A 24,349-nucleotide genomic window follows, 5' to 3' on the forward strand; every position below is an offset into this window, starting at 1 on the left:
AATCTACTTAATAAAATTAATATAAATTCAAATTTTTCTTTATTTAAATTCAAAAAATTTAAGCATGCATGATCGGATATATATCTTATAAGAGAAATGCCCGCGTGTGTCCTCAAATTAAAATTTAACTTACTCCACATCATTTGATAAAATATGTGAGGAATTTATTTGGGACTCATCTTATAATAGTGCTCATATATATATAAAACTTCAATTTAACCATTTTGTTTTTCTAAGAGGTGGCCAGTCTCCCTTCATTGTACACTAATGTATATACTGACTGCTAAAATTTTGCTCATATACTGTTTCTAAGTTGATCAAGTGTTTCTTTTAACAAGTTCCCTGGCACAGGTGGGTTGAGAAGTCTGCATGGGTCGGCCATGCTTGTAACTCACTAGCAAAACAAAGATTTTATTTCTATAAATCCATATGTATCTCTTATATTCCAAATCTTGTACCTGTTGATCACTTGCAAAGTAATAAATCGATGTGTAGCTTAGTACCAAAAAGCTATTAAGAAAAATTTGTTGTAATACTTGAGACAAATGACCAAAACATATGTAGTTCTCAATATTAATCCTGACAATATATAAGTCTACCATCCCTAGCCATCACTGCACTAGCTCCTTCTCTTCCTAAATTTTCATGGACGTCGTATAAAAGGGAGTGGTCCCTATTGTGTGAAATCAACAAACAAAGATATGCCAGACGAAGCTGATATCTCTTTTTGAATAGGTTCTTCAGTTGGCATGCATGCTAGTGGATTCATCAAGATTGCGGCCATTAGTATCTAATGAAGCATTTACATCTTTCTTCTTGTTTCCACAATCTTTGCCTGTACATCTCTTCAAAGGAGGTTCAAGTGTATCAGAATCTGACGAGGGAGATGTGTTCCAGACACGTTGTGGTTTTTGGACAGTTTTCTGATCACTTCCCTTTCTGCCGAAATTCTTTGAAGATTTTTTATTCCGAGCAACAGCGTTGCATCACACTTTTTATGGGTCTTGCGATATCCTTCATCGTCAGCAGCAGGAGACTCTGATCTATCAGTATTACGAGCTACAGGCCCAGCTTTGGGACTTTTGTTCTCATCATCTTTTTCAAGTCCATTCCTTGTATCTTTTTGTTCTTGTTTCTCATCATCATCTGTGTGCATAAGATTTATAATGATAATTCCCGAGAGTGAACAAAAAGTCATATATTATGACAAGAGAATTTTATTGCACATACCTTTGTCAATTTCTGTTCCATTATTATCTCCATTGTCAACTTTGACAGGGTAACCAACTTCCATTCCAGTGTGTAAATCATCAATAATCTGGACTCCACTATCACTGGCAGCTGACGATTCTGAACACGTATTATTGCAAGTGCCTGTAAGAATTATTTCCTTAATTAATGGAAATTCATTAGATTCTTTACTACGCAGAAATTTGGAAATATTTATGAGACCTGCGGCTGAACCAATCTTTATTCAGCTGGTACTTTACAAGGTAGAGTACATTACTAAAAGACATAAGCCAGATAATATGAATTTGAAGTCATAATATTACCGTAATACATTAAAAATCCATGGTAATTACTGTCAACTTACAAATCCAGGGTAATGTTCTGAAATGTTGAATTCATCAGACAGCACATCAAGAAGCGATATATGTAATATAAAACATAATAACCACATCTGATACCATCTTGCTGCTGGGGAACATTGGGCACTTTAAAAGGAATCCTGTTGATGGAGTCTTCACTCACTTCTCGCTTTTCGTTTGCATATAAATCCATCAAAAATCTGAGCAATTACATTTTTTTTACATAATAAGTATCAGAAACCAAAATATAATTAAGTTAAAAACACTTTAAAAAACTCTAAATTGAGGACCATACTCTCTAACTTTTTGCTCAAAAACAAAGACTCCACACAAAAACCCATCAATAATCTGAACTCCACTCTCACTGGCGCGCAGCTGACGATTCTGACCACGTATTATTTCCAGTGCCTGTAAGAATTATTTCCTTAATTAATGGAAATTCATTAGATTCTTTAATACTCAAAAATTTGGCAATATTTATCAGACCTGTTTCACTGTCAAGAGAAGAAGTTTCTCACAAAATGAATCAACTTCGTTGCGACTGAACCAATCTTTTTTCAGCTGGTACGTTGAAGGTAGAGTACATTAGTAACATTACTGAAAGACCTAAGCCAGATAATATGGAATTGAAGTCATAATATTGCTGTAATACATTAAAAATCCAGGGTAATTACTGTCAACTTACAAATCTAGGATAATGTTCTGAAATGTTGAATTCATCAGGACAGCACATCAAGAAGCGATATGTAATGTAAAACATATATAATAACGACATCTGAGCAATGTTACATTTATTTTTATATAATAAGTATCAGAAACAAAAATATAATTAAGTAAAAAAACATTTTAAAAAACCCTAAATTGAGGACCATACTCTCCAACTTTTTGCTCAAAGTCCCCCCTGTTAATTAACTCTTGCAGTGAATCCAATAGTAAGATGCATGGACTTTTTGATCAAGTGTTTCTTTTAACAAGTTCGCTAGCACAGGTGGCTTGAGAAGTCTGCATGGGTCGGCCATGCCTGTAACTCACTGGCAAAACAAAGATTTTATTTCTATAAATCCTTACTTATCTCTTGATGTATTCCAAATCTTGTACCTGTTCACTTGCAAAGTAAAGATTTATTTCTATAAATCGATGTGTAGTTTAGTACCAAAAAGCTATTAAGAAAAATTTGTTGTAATACTTGAGACAAATGACCAAAACATATATATAGAGTAGTTCTCAATATTAATCCTGACAATAAGTCTACCATCCCTAGCCATCACAGCTGCATTCAATAAGCACACTCCTCCTCTTCCTAAATTTTCATGGACGTCGTATAAAAGGGAGTGGTCCATATTGTGTAAAATCAACAAATATAGATATGCCAGATGAAGCTGATGTCTCTCGTTGAATAGGTTCTTCAGTTGGCATACTAGTGGATTCATCAAGAAGGGGGCCATTAGTATCTGATGAAGCATTTACATCTTTCTTCCCCTTGTTTCCACAATCTTTCCCTAAACATCTCTTCAAAGGAGGTTCGAGTGTATCAGAATCTGACGAGGGAGATGTGTTCCAGACACGTTGTGATTTTTGGACAGTTTTCTGATCACTTCCCTTTCTCCCGAAATTCTTTGAAGATTTTTTCTTCGGAGCAACAGGCGCATCACACTTTTTATGGGTCTTGCGATATCCTTCATCGTCAGCAGCATGAGATTCTGATCTGTCAGTGTTACGAGCTTTGGGACTTTTGTTCTCATTATTTTTTTCAAGTCCATTCCCTGTATCTTTTTGTTCTTGTTTCTCGTCATCATCTGTGCGCATAATATTTATAATGAATAATTTCCAAGAGTGAATAACAAAATGTCATATTATGACAAGAGAATTTTATTGCACATACCTTTGTCGATTTCTGTTTCATTATCATCTCCATCGTCAACTTTGACAGGGTAACCAACTTCCATTCCAGTGTGTAAATCATCAATAATCTGAACTGATCCACTCTCACTGGCAGCTGACGATTCTGAACACGTATTATTGCAAGTGACTGTAAGAATTATTTCCTTAATTAATGGAAATTCATTAGATTCCTTAATGCGCAAAAATTTGGAAATATTTATCAGACCTGTTTCACTGACAAGAGAAAGAAGATTCTCACAAAATGAATCAATTTCGTTGCGGCTGAACCAATCTTTTTTCAGCTGGTACGTTACAAGGTATAGTACATTACTAAAAGACATAAGCCAGATAATATGGATTTGAAGTCATAATATTGCTGTAATACATTAAAAATCCATGGTAATTACTGTCAACTTACAAATCCAGGGTAATGTTCTGAAATGTTGAATTCATCAGGACAGCACGTCAAGAAGCGATATATGTAATATAAAACATAATAACCACATCTGATACCATCTTGCTGCTGGGGAACATTGGGCACTTTAAAAGGAATCCTGTTGATGGAGTCTTCACTCACTTCTCGCTTTTCGTTTGCATATAAATCCATCAAAAATCTGAGCAATTACATTTATTTTTACATAATAATTATCAGATACCAAAATCTAATTAAGTTAATAAACACTTTAAAAAACTCTAAATTGAGGACCATACTCTCTAACTTTTTGCTCAAAGTCTCCCCCTGTTAATTTTGGCAGTGAATCCAATAGCAAGATGCATGGACTTTTTGTGTGTGAATTGATATCCTCGCCCAAGTTGCATAGTATCAGAAGCTTCCAGTGGTTACTAATTATAACATATCACTGATATCAGTTGATCTATCAAATACAGTACAAATACTAAGCACAAGTACGAAACATAATACATAATAATGTGATACTTACAATTGACAAATCGGAATGAAGACATATCTGTTTGTGAATATCTTTATTCTAGATATAGCCCTTAACACCTTCTGTCTGTAGTTTTTGCAAAAATACATATCAAACCACATAGAGTCTGCACAAGTGCATGACAACCTTCTTTCCTCAGGAATCTTTTCCCACAGAACCCTACAATACCATTGATTTGATCAAGTTGAATCCAATAAAATGATTTTTAACGGTTTTAACTACAAATTCCATATAAAGGACGATGGTTAATTTTATTTCTGTAGTTGCTATATAGCAGCAATATTACCTTATGTATGATTCGAAAATGTTTGTGTCTAATTTCTTGATTCCTTGTGCATCTTTGTTTGCTGTGCTGCCTGCCCTTGTACGCTGATTTGACACTGAACTTGAACTCTTTCTTGGCACTGACAATTTTGATCCCGAACTTGTTTTCATTTTATAAATGAAAATTTCTTCTACTCCTTGATCGAAAATTTCACCTGATACATAAAACATTTCAAACTTTCTGTTGGCAATAAATTTTGAATGAAATTATGAAGAAAAAAAGAAACAGATCTATACATATATTAGCCTTAGGGATATAAAAGTGGCTGGTACTTACGAGATCGATTAATTCGTTCTACAGAATGAAGATTACGACACAAAAACACAAATGAACTTCAGGAATTGATCTATGGCCTCTGGAATACTAGCAGATAGTCTTACATAATTTATAATACAGGCTTGCACAATACAACAAAAGTTTAGAGTATATTTAGAAAAAATCCAAGATATTAATTTATAACTATCTAAGAACATTTATGAAGTTTAATGTAGATTATATCTGATTTTCACTCTAAACAGCTCATCATTGAGATCTTGTAGATTTTGTTATACAGCTCACAAAGCTGGGATTTTAACAGATTTAAAAAATAATATAAAATCCATCAAAATTCACCATATTATAGCCATCATATTGTAAAGAATTCTAAGATATCCATATTTATTATTGCCGAATCATGAAAGATAATTTATAATCTTGATTAAATATGTTCAAAGATTTTAAATGATTTTCTTAAAATCATGAATTAAGGCATATAATCTGAGTGCTTTAAAATCTAAATTAATTACACCTGAATTTAATGATAATTTAAAATTTTGATAAGCTTCAGAAAGATTTCATAATACTAAAGAAATTCTTTGGATTGAGATTTTGAAACATTTTTTTCATTCATGCAATCCGAGGGTATTCGATTGGGATTGTTTGAAATCTATTAAAATCTTGAGGTATTCAATTGGGATTTTAAGTTATACTACAAAATCTGGTTGTATTCAATTAGGAATTTAAATTATGCTTTAAAATCTGATGGTATTCAATTGGGATTGTTTGAAATCTATTAAAATCTTGAAGTATTCAATTGGGATTTTAAATTATACTACAAAATCTGGTGGTATTCAATTAGGATTTTAAATTATACTTTAAAATCTGATGGTATTCAATTGGGATTGTTTAAAATCCATTAATATCTGATGGTATTCAAATGCTGATTGATTTTTTTGGATTTCATAAATGATGTATTTTGTGGTATTCTTCGATGTATTTTAAGTTTTTTGAAATCCCACCAAATTCCATGGGATTTTGAAGCATTTTGCTTAATGAGGGTGTATTCGATTGAGATTTTAATGCATTGTTTTTAGCCTATGGATTTTAATGGAGTGTATGTGATTTTGATTTTGTGCGGATTCTTGATAAAATGTCGCAGAGTTGATGGGGTTTAAGCAAAATACTTCAAAATCCCATTGATTTTGGTGGAATTTCAAAAAGCCTTAAAATACAGTAAAGAATGCCGTAAAATCCATCATTTTATGAAATCCAAAAAAATCCATCAGCATTTGAATACCATCATATTTTAATGGATTTTAAACAATCCCAATTGAATACGATCGGATTTTAAAGCATAATTTAAAATCCCAATTGAATACCACCAGATTTTGTAGCATAATTTCAAATCTCAATTGAATACCTCAAGATTTTAATGGATTTAAAACAATCCCAATCGAATACCCTCGGATTTCATGAATTAAAAAAATGCTTTAAAATACCAATCCAATACACCCCTCTAAATCCTATCAACTCTGCCACATTTTATCAAGAATCCGCACAAAATCAAAATCACATACAATCCATTAAAATGTATACACTAAAAACAATCAATTAAAATCTCAATCGAGTATCATCCATTTTCTATGAAAATGTTTAATTCAAATTCCTACAACGTTTACAAGGACACTTCATTGTACCATCTTCTCCCATTACATTTTCACTTGCAAATTTTAAAAAAGTTTCTACACCATTCCTATATTCCGGAGTTAACGAAATTTTATCACTTTGCAATTGATTACTAATCCAACTTCGATCCAAGTTTGTCATCTACACACACATTTAACACACACATTTAACACACACATACATTTAACACACATTTAACACACACATACATTTAACACACATTTAACACACACATGTAATAACACATACATTCAATACACACATGTAATAACACATACATTTAACAAATAATTTCACATGAATTTCATACATTTAATACAAGCATTCAATGTATAAATACATACACACACATTTAATATAACAAACACATTTAACACACCCACCACACACACATTTAATGCAAAGAAATGAAAATCATTTACTTGAAATGTTTGCAAGCAATATTTCTTCCTCACTTTAGCTCCTTTGTTCTCCTTTGATTTTTATTTGAAGTGAATGGGAGCTCACTACTTGCTAAAAGTGATATAAAAGCTGCAGGTTAAAACCGACCGATCGGTCGGTTTTAGTACCAAACAAAAAAAACGACGTCGTTTTAAGAGACTGATGCACAGATATTTTTATATAAATTGATTTTTTATTATTTTTTCGCAGACAACAAAACCAACCACAACAAACGGTCGGTTATGACGGTGCCATGTCATACATATAACCGACCGTGTGGCACGGTCGGTTTTATTTGTTGCCACGTCACGCAGATCGTCGTCGTTTTGTGATTTTGACGAGGTAAAACCAACCACGCGACCGTCGGTCGGTTTTATCCATGACTGTCCGTTTTGTGTGGTCGGTTTTGACCTGTTTTCTTGTAGCGATTGTTGGTGAACTGAATATTATGCATGGGTCTCTTTACCTATTTCTACTTAATGTTGGAATAAATTGTTTGTTATTTGGTGGCTGAAAATTCCCAAGGACCTGTCAGGACTTCATATTACGTCCATTCACGAGTTCATCATTGAGAACGCCTAAAGATTCATTTAGTAGATTTCTGTGTCTGGGACTTAACCTTGTTCCTTGATCCTCAGGTTCAAAATATGTCATGCAGTATATACCAAGTCTTAGAATTAGCTGGATAACAGTACGTATACTACCCTTACATTCAGAAATTTAGGGTTATGGTCATTGGCAGCATGGCTTTTAATTTTTTTTGCAAATGGCGTCAAGATTTATTAGGCATATTATGCATCAGAAGGATAACATGCATAATGACTTATTTGGAAGCCATGTAGGATAAGATCAGATAAGTTTTACAACCAGAGCTATCTCATTGCCCGCTAGTAACTTATTTTGAGATAGTTTTGTTTTATAACTAAAAAGTTGAATAACAACTAATCAGCTAATGCGGCGGCACAGAGTAACTCCATCGCCAACAGGCAGCATACAGATCTCGATCCTTGGATCAACGGCCAAGGCACTGTTAAGCTCAATCACAAAACCTCTGCTATTTCTGATGTACTGTGCCATAGGAGTATCAGCTGGAACAGTCACAGAGCCATTCCATAAGGTGTTGTCGTAGCCAATAAGTCCGCCAACTTTCACCAAATCTATTAGTCTCTTGTGATAATTGATGTAGTTGTTTTTGTCTGCGTCCACGAATACAAAATCAAATGACCCGTGATACTTTTCCTGGAATTTTATACGCAAACTTTCATGTGCATGTCTTCTGTATATGGAACTAATACCAAATTTTTGCATGTTTATATGAACGAATATACTTACCTCTTGGATCATTTGATCAAGAACTGGTAAAGCAGGACCCTCTCTAAAATCAATCTTATGAGCGACCCCGCCTTTTCAATGAGAGGAAGACCAATTTCGTAATTCTCTCTGTTTATGTCCATTGCCAAAATCTGCAACATTGTATGTGGGAAATAATAGTATGAATAATATAATGACAGCTCCTAGCACTACAAGAAAAGCGGCTATTTTCGACCGGTTAATTTTGACTGGCGGCTATTTTCGACCGTTAACGGTCGAAAATAAATACGGTCGAAATTAACCGATCGAAATTATTTATTTCGACCAAACTCGGTCGAAAATATTTCCGGTCGAATTTAGTTGGTCGAAATTAAACATAAATTCGATTTATTTTAGTTGGTCGAAACTTTTGAGGGGAAAATAAAAGGGGGAAAGTTCCCGTCAAAAAAAATTCTAACTAATTTCGACCATTTTTGGTCGAAAATAACTATTTTCGACCAAAATTTGACGGTCGAAAATAACAATTTTTGACAAGAATTTGACGGTCGAAAATAGCCGCTTTTCTTGTAGTGTAGACAATTTTTTTGGGTGTTATGCAAAAAAGTTTTTTTTTTTTTTTTACAATAGACCACCTATAATTAAATAAATACACTATAGTTGAACACCTCTAATTAAACAAAAACTCTAATTTTCCACTTTTACTTTACATATTTTCTTGACTTCGTATAAACATAACACTGGTGGGACGGAGAGAGTATTAGTAAAAATGGTTGTTTGCATGTGCATGTACCATTTCAAGTTATTTAAAATCAATTATGCATGTACTAAGGATTTTAAAGATGGATTACACTCACAACCATGAATCAAAAGACAAAGGAGTAGCAAGCTGCCAGTTATACCTTTCCGTCATGAGGGAGGGCAAGGGCAGTGGCGAGGAGGGAGTAACCAGTATAAACTCCTATCTCCATGGTGTTTTTGGCGTTTATCAGCTTTAAAAGCATGTTCAGAAACTGCCCTTCATCAGCAGATATTGCCATAAAATTCATTGGATGTTTCGCAGTCACTTCTCTGAGCTCTTTCATGGCCTCCGGTTCTCTTGGGTACACACTCGTTTCAAGAATATACTAATAATGTACAGAGAAAACATGACACAATCAATCAAAAAACTACATCTAAATAATTAAATTTAAGTATCATAACGAGAAAAGGAGCCGAGGATACATATATATGGGTACCTGATACAGGGCATCACTTTGTAGAAGGGCCTTGTGGTCCATCTCTGAATGCTGGAATTTAGATGATCCTGCCATTACAATATCAAAATATATACGGCTTAAATTAAGAATCTGAACCTGAGTTTCGGAAGACTGATATCGAAGGGTATTTATTGAAATGGAGTCCCGGTTCAAACCGGGGTTACACAGTTTTTAGATCGGTTCAGCATGGCGATTAGGGTTGGTAAGGTGTCAAGACTTTATTTCAATGAATTTATGGATGACCAGCTGTGACCATCAGGAGAACCAAGAAACGAAGTGAGTTCGTGAATGAACTGTCAGTCTCACAGGACTTTATCAAATTGTTACTACTATTGTAGTATTGTACTATACTCATATAGTTGCTAAGTTATTACTACTTGACTTGCATTGTTCATGTACCATATAGTTGGTGAGAGGTTAATATTAATGGACTTGCATTATTGTAACTTGCATTTGCATACCACTGAATAATTGAAGAAGTTATACATATAATATATGATATTTTGTAAGACAATAATACGTTTTTCACAATCTTGCAGAAAATATAAGGTCTCAATTATGACAAAAAGTGGATTATTTTTTTTCATCCAATTATAGAAAAATCAAAAAATTTGTTCCAAGTCTTGTAAGACTATCCAGGCTCACTTAGATATATCATTAGATTTGTACTAATAATACTTTGAATTTGAATATTAGTATCTTTTATTAATAATTTCAGTGAAATATTTCTAATACTAAATAACAAAATATAAGAATTTTATTATCATTATATCGTTTTTTATTCCATAATAATTATTATATTACTGTGAAAATAAATTCATGTTATAAATATTAGAGCAAGTCCAAGAGTGCCTCAAATTGTTGTCCTAAGTTAAAATTTAGGGCATTTGATAAAAAAGACTGCTCCAACAATGTCCTAGTGATGCCTTATATCACTAGGACAACTCTTTCAAGCCCCATATTTGAGGCACTCTCTCTCCTTGCCCTATCCCATATTTTATAATAAATTTCTATCTACACTTTCTTTCTCTCTCTACTTTATATTATGTTTTAATGATGAAAGTGAACTTTTAATAATAAAATATTAAACAAATAGAGAAAATAAGGCACATTGTTGGAGTTGAAATTGGTTGAATATGTCCTAAACTACTAGGACATAATTTTTTATATTATATTTAGGGCTCCAACTAGGACACTGTTGGACTTGCTCTTAGATGTCGGGAATTTAGCACGGGACCAAATCCTGGCTCGCTTTTATATGTAGCTTTTGTTGAAATAAAACTCATTACAACTGCATCTATGGAGTATGCATGCAGAATATAACCAATTGATTGACATCCAATATTATAATTTATATTCTATATAGTAATGTACTTCACATGTAGGAGAAAGCAGGGGAAAACCCTAACCCTTTTAGAAAGTATACATTCAGAGTTTGAAGTGACAAAAGCAGTAAGATTGTCATAGAAGTGCTGATAAGCGCTTTTGTTTCCTTGCAGGCCTTAAACCCGCGATACAAACCCTTCATGGTATGCGAAAAAAAGAATGAAGTAAGAAGCTTTCTCTCAATTTTATTTGAAATAACCTAGCTTCCGTGTGAAAATTACACATCAATAGCTTTCATTGTCCTTTTCTTTAAAAAAAATTAATTATATTAATAAAATATTAGTTGAGTACTTGGTTTACATGTCTTGGTAACTAAATTGAATTATGTGTACAGTAGATCAAGGTTATCTCATGAATTTTTTTTTGAAAAAATACTTTAAAAAGAGAAATAAACAAATATTTTGAGATAATCTTTTTTCTTTTTTTTTAAAGGACTTGTAAAAAGGAACCAATGAATATATAATAACATTTCTATCTCAACTGAGTATATATGTTTGAAACAGATTCATTTGAGCTAAGGCTGGTTGAACCCAAAAGAAAAACATAGAACTTTGCAAATGAAGTTTGTTAATAGATCCAGTTTGAGTCTAATATAATAATTAAGTAATTAATCCGAGCATTAGATTATACAAATTACAATGAACCCGGCTGATATACAAATTTTAGTCAACACTCCATATTTTAAGTACGGTATTAGCACTTTTGCTTTTTTTACTGAACATTGCGTATAAAGAAAAGAAAAGGAACTTAAAGAAGTCTCAAAAGACTTATTTTAAACTTAGACCAAACACCCGCTATATACACCATTAGGTGATGAGTAATTATATACTCCCTCTGTCCCCGTGTTTGTTTACGTTTACTGTTGCATGCATCTTAAGACTCCTATAAAGTATAGTTGTATAACTTTTACTAAATTTTTTTTTTTGAATAAAAGTTTAAATATCAAACTTTAATTCAGAGAAAAAAAATTTAAAAAATATATTATGGAACTATACTTTAAATGAGTGTGGAGTAAAGTGTCGAAAAGTAACGTAAAAAATTGAGGGAGAGAGGGTGAGTACTCGTTAGGTATCCTTGTGAGTCTGTGACATGACTTTATGACTTATGAGGGGTACTTGAGCTTGTAGTTTGATCAGTAGAAGAGTCCAACACTACACTAGCATTATTTCTCTGAATTTGTCAAGCGACAGCGATATATAGTACGCCTGTCCTTTCTAAACGTGAATGTGGGATGTGGCTCTTGTCATTGCAGAAATCAATTAGCAGTAAACAAGAATCTGAGTAATACTAATCGCCTAAACATCTTTTTTCCTTGTAGCTTACGCACACTTTTCTGTGGTTCCTACAGGTTTTCGAAGCGTATGTCAATCTCTTTCTCTTATCTCGTAATCGATCTCATTCAGCTATTGCGCGTTATTCACGTGCTCCTCTTCCGGATCTAGTAAGAAGAACGGCAAACAGTGTCCTCCCGATTATTATTTTACATTTTTTATCATTCTAAATTTTATAAAATTATAAAAATATCTCTAAAAAATTTGAAAAAATATATATATTTTCCGAAAATGTCTACCAATGATTTCAATCTATCCATTCCGATCCTTCTAACCATCATATCACAACAATTTAAACAGGTAAACGCAACCCTTAGCACCAGCAAACCACATACACACAAAAGACATAACAAAATGATATCCTTGGGATCGATGACTACTCTTCATTGTACAAACAGAAATCACCTGCCTTGTATGCCCACACTCAGTACCAAAATTGAATCAAGCGTGCAACGTTCTAGTTGCGTTTCGAGATTGCATGAGGCCGTTGTCGAGACAGCTAACGATATTAATTCAGCAAGAAACAATCATAGTGAGGTTCTGCAACTGCCAGAGAGACTGAGACCAGAACTGATGCCGAATCATGTCGCGATCATTATGGATGGTAATCGACGGTGGGCGCGCCAGAGGAATTTACCAGTGTTCGATGGTCATACGGCTGGTAAAGAGACGTTGAAAGAACTCACTCGCTTATGCTCCAAGTGGGGAATCAAAGTCCTCAGTGTTTTTGCATTCTCTACTGAGAACTGGTCAAGGCCCAAAGTCAGTATTCAAAATACTACTAAATCCATCTGTTCATGTTAAGCCTACTACGATACAGTGCAATTATTAGTTATTACATATGTTTGTTGTTACAAACAGGAAGAGGTGAGCTTTCTGTTGCGGCTGATAGAAGAGGTGCTCAAATCAGATCTAGAAGAGTTTATGCGGTATGTTTTCAGATAATTGAATTTCTGTTTTCTGACGCGAAAAGATATTTTTGGATTGGTGTTTTTTTTGGGTTAAATATCAAAGTGGTCATTGAATTGGAGGTCATATATCACTTTGCTCACTAATCATAACGGGGTCTCATTTCAATCATTAAAGTAACAATAAATATCAATCAGGTACCTCGGAAATATAGTCCAACGAGTAAAAAAATTATTTATAAAGTTTGACACATTATTATTGAATACTAGCACAACCAAGTAAAATGTTATGACTTCTAGTATCTACGGAAATATATTTAGATTTTATAAAGTCTATTTACTATTTATTTTTTATTATATTAATATTTTCTTTGTTTTAATTAAAAATAAATAGTAAATAAAATTGATAAAATCTGAATAAATTGTCATAAATACTAAAAGTCATAACCTTTTAATTGGTTGTGGTAGTTATCAAAATTAATGTGTCAAACTTTATAAATAATATTTTTACTCGTTGGACTGAAATTTGGAGGTACTTGATTGATATTTATTTTGACTTTAATGATTAAAATGAGACCCCGTTAAGATTAGTAAGCAAAGTGATATATGACCTCCACTTGAATGACCACTTTGATATTTAACCCTTTTTTTTTTACTTATTGTTTTTCTTACAACTTACAAGGCAAAAAGAATAGCCTCAACTTCCAAATATCTCGTTACCATTTTCAAAACAACTTTTTCTACCCAGCAGGATAACAAAAACAACTTCCCAGCACTACGAGACTGACTATATGCCTAAACTATAATTTTGAAAAATATACTATAAATCCCTTTCAATAGAATTCTAGTCATTTCTTAAATTTTTACAATTCACTTTTCATTTCTCATAAATAGGTAATAGTTGACTCATTTTTCATTTAATTTTTAATAATTAAATATTCATTTCTTACCTTTTATACACTTATTTCCGCGTTTTTATATTATCTTTCTGCTAATTGAATTTGAATTTAATACTATAACAATAATGGTGCACACAAATGGGGGATTATTGTTGGAGTGTCATTCAACATAGACTCCTTACTTCTTAGAAATTGAATTATTTATTACTCCCTCTGTCCCCTGTCATTTTTTAATGGCACGCACTTTGATGCACCTATTAAATCTAGTTCTATAACTTTTTTTAATTTTTTTTCTTTTGAATATAAATTTAATTTCAGAAAAATAAAATTTTAAAGAAAAGGTTATACAACTTCTTTATAAGAGTATAAAAGTGCGTGTCAAGCCCCCGTTCCCACGTCCCCAATGTTAAGAATTGTGATTTGAGAGGGACGGAGGGAGTATATATTAGGGACCTCACTGGAATACTACTCTTTTAAAGTATGTCGTTTTAACTTTGATAGTTTTAGCACCAACAGGTCAGGAAATCGGATATCTGTGATGGGGAACAGAAAAATGCTGTCCAGATCACTACAAGAATCCATCACTCGAGCAGAAGAGACTACAAAGGCGAACACCGGAACTCTGCTGAACTTAGCCATTAACTATGGAGGTCGATACGACATTGTACAAGCATGCAAATCCATTTGTAAAAAAGCCATGACCGGACATCTTCAAGTGGATGACATTGATGAGACTGTCTTCGAACGAGAACTCGAGACGAATGACCTCCATAACCCCGAATTGCTCATTCGCACTAGTGGTGAACTTCGAATCAGTAACTTCTTCTTGTGGCAACTGGCCTACTGTGAACTATATTTTGCAGATAAAATGTTTCCTGATTTCGGAGAAGAAGATTTCGTCGAGGCCTTGAGCTCATTTCAGAAAAGGCAAAGACGGTTTGGTGGGGATTATTATCCCAAGGCTTGACGAAAGGAAAAACTTATGTCTGTCAACCTAAACTTGTGAGCTAAATTCCTGTAGTAAACAGTTAACCGGAACACACGATGATCATAGCAATCCCTGTCTGCATAACCTCAGTCATGCCTCGTCTACTAAATAACAGCAAAACGAACAGCTAAACGATAGACATCTTCTCACTTGCCCTCGTTGCAATATGAATTAATGAGGGTGTTGGATGAAACTACATCCACACTTATGCCACTAGTAATTATCATTTCAACAAACGCCTCTCAAGGCGAAACATCCAGTACAAAGAAACCCAATGAACAAGAAAATGAGCTCATTGATCAAATTCATGCAAACTTGAAAAAGAATTTATGGGTCACATTACTAATATTATTTAATTTTCAACAAATGATGACTCTGCAAGGTCAATGGCACGAGCAAGGCCTGCAGCTTTGTTCTCACACTCTCTCTGTTCATCTGCAGGATCACTGTCAGCCACTATTCCTGCACCAGCTTGAAGGTGGGCGACCCATTCTCGCCTTTGATTTGCATCCTTGTACGAATACATAGTGTCACGACGCATACCAGTTGGAAATACCATGGTCCTCAAAGCCAAGGCAATATCCATATCACCAGAAAATGATATGCCTCCAAAACCACCACTGTATGGTCCACGCCTCGTGACTTCCAGCTGATCAATCAATTCCATGGCTTTCACCTGTATCACAGCACGACAATAAGAAATTCATAAACTACCTACATGGATCCACGATAATAATATGTACTCGTGCTTATGCATGCATGTCTCCAAATAAAGAATTTTTAGAATACAATCTTCATTCTAATGTTGCGCTCACTTGGATGGTATGGCATGAGGGGAGAATGGAATGAAACACTATATAAACGTTTTATGGAGAAAGAAGAAAGCATGAGACGACAATAATTACAGTTAAACCTCCATTAAGTAATATCCGATAAAGTAATAACCTCGCTTAAGTAATAAATTTTGTTGGTCCCAACTTGGGCCAATGTTGTAAAGTAATATTTTCGCTAAAAGCATAAGATAATAAAAATTTAGAAATTCATTAAAGGCTCAGATAATATGTAAAGTAATAATTCATGAATTATATGTGTGTGTGTGTGTGTATAATGTATATGAATTACAAAATTTAGTTCTTTTAAAATATGAATATATAGTAGCTTGTTTCTTCTTTCCACCGAGTCCAAAATTAACCTCATCCTTAACTTCATGTAAAGCATAAATTACACTGAGTACATGTATACTCTATCTAGTACATGCATGAATTTAGTTTTCACATATGATTAATTATTATAAAAGTAATTTTAAATCAAATAAATTGCATGTGACTAATTCTTGTTTTTAAATATAATGAATTATAATTGGTAAACATATAGAAATTCGGTAAAATAATAAAATATTACTTTATCGATAAAGTAATAAAATATTATTATATCGATAAAATAATAAATTCGGTAAAGTAATATTTCTTCTCGGTCCCAAGGGTATTACTTTAAAGAGGTTTAACTTGTAAATATGAGGGAATCAAAATTTCTTTGATAAAGATTGTAAGGATAAATGATGTAGAAGTGGAATGAGCATTCCTTCCTAAACATGTGGATTAGATTTCTAGTTCAAATAGTTAGAATGGAATGATGGAAGGAATGAAAATTATAGACATTTTCTCTAATCAACCCTAAGTTATAGTACAACTTCATTCCATTCCCCCTTCATTCCATTCCATCCAAGTGAACACAGTCTAAGGTTGTGTTCACTTGGAGTGAATGGAATGAAGGGAGAATGGAATGAATCTTGTACTCTAAAAATGGTGTTGATCAAAGAAAATGTATATAATTTTCATTTCTTCAGTCATTCCAACTTTACTATTTTAACTATAATTCTAACCCACATGTTTTGGAAAGAATGCTCATTCCATTTCAACATCATGTTTTTTCACAATCTTTCTCACAAAAAAATTAACCACATTCATATTTTGTCACCATTATCTCATACTTTCTTCTTTCTCCTTAAAACTTCTATATAATTTTTCATTCCATTCTCCCCTTATTCCATTCCATGAAGTGAACACAGCCTAAAGGTCCATTCTGATTCTTGAGAACTTTTTAGAGCAAGTCCAACAGTTTTTCTATAAGTTATAATTTAGGGAATATAGCAAAAATAAGTTGTTTCTTAAAAAACTAGGGACCTTTAGCCATTCCTTATTTTTGAGGAACCACAAGCCATCCCTTATTACATATATATTAATATAGTAATCATCTTCCACCTTTTCTACACTTCTTTTCTCTCTCCAAAACATAGTTGGAATCAAATTTATCATTGTCCTAAATCACTAGGTTTCATTTTTTAAAAAAATATTTATAAGGAAGCTCCAAGAGACTAGGACACTGTTGGCCTTGCTCTTAGATTAGCACAAACTAAACATTGTGAGTGCATGTTCTATTCGCAGGTAAAGAAAGAGAATCTAGATATTTATAATTTCAATATAACATGGGAAATTTTCATACTTTTATATATTTTGTTTTCCTAAGCAGTTAAAGAGTCGATGGTTCCTACTGTTCAATTCATACCAATTAGAATGAGATTAGAATAGTGCAACCGAAACGGATATTGCAGGCTTGCAGCACTAGGAGTTACCTTTTATTCTAAATAATATACTCACACAATTCTAGTGTATGTATCATGTGATGTAAAAGAGAAGAAAGAATGAACCACCTTTGGGGCTCCACTAACTGTTCCAACAGGCAATGCAGCACGCAGAACATCCCAATTAGTCAAACCGTCAAGAAGCTCTCCTGTGACCTGCCAAATTGGGACAGAAAGCATGACGGATTAACTACATAAGTAGAAGACTACAAGTTACAAATAGCAAGTCACTGTATCGAAATTCTACAACATCTATGAATTCAAAATATGAATAACACTATGTAATAGCCCTCTAAGTTGAAAAGCAAATTTAGGTTTATCACAATCAATTGGTAAAATTCCTTGAAAACAAACAATGGGTAAAATCATAATACCTTATAATTCAGGAGGCTATCAACTAACATAATATATCCGAACTTATTCAAGTGTCTCGAGTTTGTGTTTTTGTACTTTAGAAGTTCTCACAATTTACAGGGAAATTATGTACTATATATGATCCATTTAGTGGCTTCTCCCAAGTCCAACACCCTGCCAATGTGGGAGATATAGTCATCTAACATCTAAGAAAAATGAACTTACAGTAGAGCTGATGTGCATAACATGGGAATATCTCTCAACATTCATGAGCTTTTCAATAGCTACAGAACCAGATTTTGATACCTGCATGAACAGCCACTACTGTTATACATGTATTTCTATGCTTTTAACAAGGTGCTCAAGGTCCTATGCAAGCAGATAGAAAACGAGAAAATGGTGGATGCAAAAATATGTCAGAGCAACACAATGTTCAAGCTAGAACGAAGGACACATTTAGTAGGTCTAACATTTATAAGATTTATAGCATTTGTGAAAATATGGAACTTTGTAACACCGCTGACATTACAAAAAAGGACAGCTAAAATTTAAAAATTCTTCAATACTTGCCACAAACTCACTGTCAACAATTTTCATCAAAACAAGGCATAACTAGCTGCTATTTTACTCATCATGGCTGAAACCTGAATGGATCAACAAGATCAAATACCTAGAACAGGTAGTGAAAAACTAAAGAATCAAATGGGAGTTACATTTGAACTGGTAACCAACATTATTATCTAAGATTAATGTTCCTTTTGTATCCCTAACAACCTGCTCTTAGTTCAGTTTCACTACCAATGGCTTGCTCTTCTCTTCCTACTCCTTAACGTCACTGTGTTTATAAACATCATAAATTGACTGTACAGCAGAGAGATATGCCTATGGTTTCAACTTACACATTATGCACTCATCTGTCAGAAACAAAACTCGTAGAGTTCCTCGCACATTGAAAATAGTTGTGAACTTATTAGGCCTTCAAAATATATTACTCAATAACAGTCAAAAATACTTGAGCATGCTCGTGCTGAGACTGAGAGAGTGCGAGTCTAACAATCACTTCCAGATGTGCAATATACAGATTTTGTAGTTGTTAGTAATAATCAATTAACTAAATTAATGGAACCAGAAGCCTCTACCTTTCCAACATCATTCCTTCCCAAATCAACAAGCATAATGTGCTCAGCAAGTTGCTTTTCATCATGCAGAAGCTGGTTCTCCAGCATATAGTCTTCTTCTGGTGTTTTTCCTCTTCTAATAGTTCCAGCAAGTGGACGATTGGTGATTCTTCTCTGTCAAGAGTTGAACATGTGAATATATGTTAAACAAGTTAATATATCTGCACTGAAGTAAATATATACTTTGCAATGCAATGTGCCAAACAGAAAGTACTATGATGAAGGGAAATTATACAGGACGATCTAAGGTGTCAACATGCTATATACCTTCTTGACTCGAGTAAGAATTTCTGGACTTGAAGCAACAAGTATACACCCTCTGGCCTGATCATAATAAACGTTAATGAGAAATCACATAACTAAATAAGATATACACATCTTATCACTTAAGGCTTTTGAAAGGCGTGCAGACCTGTAAATAAGTCATATATGGACTGGGATTGACTACTCTTAATGCTCTGTACACTTCAAATGGATCAGCAAAAGTTCGCCTTTCAAATCGCTGGCTAAGTACAATCTGAAAAATATCCCCAGCCAAGATATGTTCTTTGGCCTGCAAGACCGCTTCTTTATATGTATCACTTGACATAGTTGAGTTCTTTAAAGATGGACCAAAGAGACTAGTAGATAATTTAATTGAGCCGCCTGTTGCAAGCCTTGGCCTGAGATCGCCAATCAAATCAGATAAAATTAAAAAGGATACATATTGAAAATGATGGGTGTTATAATTATAGATAAAATTACTTACATGACCATACTATGCAATCTAGAAACTAAAGTGTCCAAACGGTGCATTCCATCATTATATGCCTCCTCGACCGAAGCAAACTGACCCAAATGAACCCAGTGTATTACAAAGGCCTTCTGTAGTTGTAAAGCAGAAGATAAAAGATAACTGAGGTTAAGTATAGAAATTAATGTTTCAGAATTATAGCTGGTAATTAAATTATCATATATCAGAACACTCGAGAGTAACATGACCATACTAAAGTCTATTTGGGATAAAATGAGAATACATTCAGAAGATAGTTGAATCATTAATTACTTAAAAGAGCATTCAAATATGATGTCAAGCATTGTAAACATTGTCCTATTTTACAATTTGCATAGCTTGACAGTGGAGGTAAATAATTAACACATTTCTTGGTTATATCATCTCTCACAAGGAGAACAAACAACATATATATGTATACACTATGATTTAAAGGGGTGGCGGCCCTGATTAGAAGCAATACGTAAGGTGAAAAAAGAAGATTCACGTATTTAAAAAATGCCAAAATTCTCAAATTGGATACAAAAGCACCTTTTCCACGTGATCAAACACAATCACATCATCATAAAGTCCAAGATGAACATCAGGGAGGTTTCTGTCATCTTCTGGAGCATTCAAAAATGGTAGCTTTTTCTTCTCTACGTAGCGTACAGTGTCATATGAGAAAAAACCAACCCAGCCACCTATTAAGAAAGAAAGTGCACTACTGAATTAATAAATAGCAACAAGAAAGAAAGTGCACTAATGAATCAATATATAGAACGCACAATTTACTGAGCTGATAAATTATAAAGAAATTATGTCTAATTTATTTTGTAAAGCTTTCGACAAGGAACTAATTACATAATTTAAAACAAATATTAAAAAGATAATTGTATGCGCACATAATTTATTATCACTTGTTAGGCAAAGTACTGGCACATTCATGTGCATGGTTAATGCAAGCACAAGTATATTGAGTTTTTTCATATGTTCTATCGTGATTCTTTGACACTGCAAGATAGCATAAAAAAATTTCCTTCCAGCCCTGATTTCTGTGACAAATTGTTGACACTTTGTAAGGTTCTCACACTATAGCAACTGTCACTTAAATAATTAATTCTTAAGACTCCCATTTATGATCAAAATATAAAGTTCTACCACAGAGTAGCCTATAAATGTAGTTTATGTACTACTGTACAAGTACTAGTCCAAGATTTTCACCACAAAAAGCTTCAGGAAGCTCATCAACAAGTTGCGGTGTCCAACACTCCATAATCCTCCTAGGAACAGCCATGGGATCTTCCGCAATCTCCTCTGTCCTCTTCCCTTTACGGTGATCCATAATTGTCACCACATTTTCTTTTGCAACAATTTCCATCATTGGTTGTGCTCCAATCACACTGTACCGTCCCTATAACAGCCAATTCAACAGTAAACAACCAATATAATACCAAGAAGAATTCAAAAACTGGCATCAACTTCTTCACAATAGTAACGGGAGCCAAATTATAATATTAATCATTTGATTGCCAGTTACGAGCATTCAAAAGTTTCCACGTAAAAGTTAAATTTCAGTATAAGCAGGAGACACTTAGTTGATTTGTTCTCTTTTTACCTTCTAGACCTTAATTCGCTATGTACACGAACATACATAGAGTATTACATTTTTTTAGTTTACATGATACGTTCAAATATATAAAAGATAAAACTTGCACATATATTGCTCAAATCATTCTGGCTCCACAGCTATATTTTTGCAGATGTTCTAAGACTGGCAGCTGTCACTATAAAATTCTCAACAAAATGCAATCATCAACTTCACTAATCATAAATACCGCGACATAGACATATATGTGAATTTCATTCTTGAAAGAGTTCAAACAATATAATCAAATGACATCTAATTAAATATCTTGAAAAAATGAAACAACCAGAAATGCTTATTCATTAAAATTATAAAGGACTTACAACACTAGAAGACCCAGGATCAACACACTCGAACAAAAAGCTAGGAGCATCTCTATCATCTTCTTTCACTAAACACCTATAAGCTGACACTGGAGTCAGATGATCCGAGAATATAGATTTATACAATGGAATCAAATTCCCATTATTTGCAGCTTCCTTGAACTTAACCGACTGATCAACTGCACATATACAGTTATATCGCCCAATCAGTTACACAATTTATACATTCCCTACAAACAAAATTAGAACAGATGTGTGTGATGTGTTTGTTACCTAGTGAGGGAGGGGAGAGTGCTGAGCATTTGAAAGTACGGAGGCAAGAGGACTGAGTGTTGAGAATAGAGAGGGAGAGATCTCTGGGAAGAGAGTGGCGAAGATGCAACGGTGGTAGAGGACAGAAAGAGAGAGCTAGGTTTACCATTAGGGCCTTAAAAATTTTGCGGAAATGAAATGGGAGAGGATAGAGAAAGTAGAAATGGAAGCTAGGTATTTTTTTTGTTCTGTAGAATGTGGTTGGAGAGTCAGCATAGAATTACTACTATATAATTGGAATTTATAAGAGATACATAAAAAGAACAGTTCAAAAGATATTAACAAAATATTCAAATACTATAAAGTAATATATAAAGAATCTGAATATTATAACAGATACATAAAAAAAACAGTTCAAATGATATTAACAAAATATTCAGATACTATAGATAATATATAAAGAATCTGAATATTATAACAGATACATAAAACAACAGTCAAAATGATTCTAGTCTAGTAACCTATACTATAGAGGATACTTTAAAGAATCTGAATATTATAATGTATTTCAATAATATTCCAAAAAGCATCTAAATATTACAATCATAGATTTTCCACATAACGAATATATTAGGCATGCTATTGATTTTTTCCATCAAGATACTTGTTGTAGATTGAAAATAACTAAGAGTGGAAGGTGGAGATAGATTAGATAGACTTATATATGGCTAATAACTTGATGCTTAGATTGTAGCTCTCTGAATTAAATATATGGGCATGCATTCATCAAACTGCCAGGTAATGCTTGGACTAGAAAATATAGCATAATTGTAAATATGAGTAATACATGATATCTTCTACGCTAGTATTCATATCTACATGACTTGAATATATATCACTAAAAATATCAGTACGACATTCTTAATAAACCGGTAGGCAAAGATAGGAAGGCAAATCTAACCAGAAGTTTGGTAGATTACACCACATCCTAGGGTAGGAAATGCCTGAAGCTATTACTCCTGTAAAGGAGAGAACGAAAAAAATTAGAAAAAGCTTGGAATAACTGCTTTAGTAGATAAATGAAAGAACAACAAGGCCTGTAAAGCATAAGTGTTTGATACATGCGTAGATAAGTGCCTAACTTTCAATCATCTTGATACTAATACAAATTATCATCTTTCCCACATGGGCATTATAGATACCAAAAATAAACGTACAGTACAATACAACACCATTCAACTGCTTTTGTTATTATCTCAATAATAAAACAGCAAGAGAAAGCCGGCTAACTTCATCAATGGAAGGGGGAACAAGACATAATCATTACTTTTTACGTTTCCATTCAATCAACACCCAGTTACAGCACGACTAATACAAGGCAACTAGCATGTCTATGATACATGTACTAAGAAAATCATTTAGTATAGTTCCTCACTTTTTTCTTCATCATCTTTTGATACCTCTTCCAACACCAGAAGCACATGATGCCTTTTCCAATGATCCATATTTCTTAACTCACAAGATGAAAATATATACTGATATGTTTATATTCATAACAAGACGAAATACTTATAATAAGAAATTCTACCATTTCAACTATCAGCAAAAGCAAAGCAGATTTAAAGGCAATAAGAAGATAAAAAATTTCTTCACATGCAACTTATCTTCTTTATTTGCTCATTTTAATTCCCGAAATATGACAATCACACGTTCACATCAAGTACAAAGCTGCATATTACTATAGAATGTCTTAGAATTACGAAGATATCTTTTGTGCTCTCCATTAATTTTGGGGGGGGGGGGGGGGGGGGGGGGGGGGGGGGGGGGGGGTTACAAACTGGTTTTACAGACATCAAACAAAACCAATGACATCACATTACCCATAAATATATGAAGAGAGCTCCACAAGCACGTTCGACGGCCACCAGTTATCCAAAATACACTTGGCATCAATGCTTCAAATTAGTAGGACATTTCAACTTCCCGAATAGCA

The 24,349-nt window shown here is 33.5% G+C and overlaps 2 protein-coding genes and 1 pseudogene across 3 annotated transcripts; 1 reads left to right on the forward strand and 2 right to left on the reverse strand.

The window, feature by feature from the left end:
* Positions 1-7,953: 7,953 nt before the first annotated feature.
* LOC108223575 (caffeoyl-CoA O-methyltransferase-like) lies at positions 7,954-9,992 on the reverse strand (annotated as a pseudogene).
* A 2,643-nt stretch (positions 9,993-12,635) lies between these two features.
* LOC108223574 (uncharacterized) lies at positions 12,636-15,272 on the forward strand. Its single transcript, XM_017397897.2, has 3 exons — positions 12,636-13,176; positions 13,276-13,343; positions 14,738-15,272. The coding sequence occupies exons 1-3, from the start codon at positions 12,646-12,648 to the stop codon at positions 15,186-15,188; spliced, it is 1,050 nt and encodes a 349-aa protein (XP_017253386.1). The 5' UTR covers positions 12,636-12,645; the 3' UTR covers positions 15,189-15,272.
* An 87-nt stretch (positions 15,273-15,359) lies between these two features.
* Positions 15,360-24,348, reverse strand: LOC108223573 (anthranilate synthase alpha subunit 2, chloroplastic). 2 transcript variants are annotated; one of them, XM_064094332.1, is made up of 12 exons: positions 24,237-24,348; positions 22,378-23,375; positions 22,105-22,283; positions 21,358-21,547; positions 20,686-20,837; positions 20,131-20,246; positions 19,795-20,044; positions 19,650-19,706; positions 19,344-19,496; positions 18,430-18,510; positions 17,920-18,006; positions 15,360-15,885 (listed from the first exon to the last, which is right to left on the reverse strand). In XM_064094332.1, the coding sequence occupies exons 2-12, from the start codon at positions 22,523-22,525 to the stop codon at positions 15,562-15,564; spliced, it is 1,737 nt and encodes a 578-aa protein (XP_063950402.1). In that variant the 5' UTR covers positions 22,526-23,375; positions 24,237-24,348; the 3' UTR covers positions 15,360-15,561. The 2 variants fall into 2 exon arrangements, with proteins under 2 accessions (XP_063950402.1, XP_063950403.1); XM_064094333.1 differs by having other exon boundaries at positions 23,318-23,375; positions 24,237-24,346.
* Position 24,349: the final 1 nt, after the last annotated feature.

The sequence above is a fragment of the Daucus carota genome, chromosome 5 (genome assembly GCF_001625215.2).
Source record: "Daucus carota subsp. sativus chromosome 5, DH1 v3.0, whole genome shotgun sequence".
In the NCBI taxonomy this organism is placed as follows: Eukaryota; Viridiplantae; Streptophyta; class Magnoliopsida; order Apiales; family Apiaceae; genus Daucus; species Daucus carota.

What these genes read in the sequence shown, in the direction of transcription:
- LOC108223574 (XM_017397897.2), top strand. Translation starts at nt 12,646, where the DNA reads ATGTCTACCAATGATTTCAATCTATCCATTCCGATCCTTCTAACCATC. An exon ending in AGAACTGGTCAAGGCCCAAA is followed by an intron (nt 13,177 to 13,275) that starts GTCAGTATTCAA and finishes TGTTACAAACAG; the next exon opens with GAAGAGGTGAGCTTTCTGTT. An exon ending in GATCTAGAAGAGTTTATGCG is followed by an intron (nt 13,344 to 14,737) that starts GTATGTTTTCAG and finishes TAGCACCAACAG; the next exon opens with GTCAGGAAATCGGATATCTG.
- LOC108223573 (XM_064094332.1), bottom strand. Translation starts at nt 22,525, where the DNA reads ATGGTAAACCTAGCTCTCTCTTTCTGTCCTCTACCACCGTTGCATCTT. An exon ending in GCTTCCTGAAGCTTTTTGTG is followed by an intron (nt 20,838 to 21,357) that starts GTGAAAATCTTG and finishes CTTTCTTAATAG; the next exon opens with GTGGCTGGGTTGGTTTTTTC. An exon ending in GAAGGAATGATGTTGGAAAG is followed by an intron (nt 18,511 to 19,343) that starts GTAGAGGCTTCT and finishes CTGTTCATGCAG; the next exon opens with GTATCAAAATCTGGTTCTGT.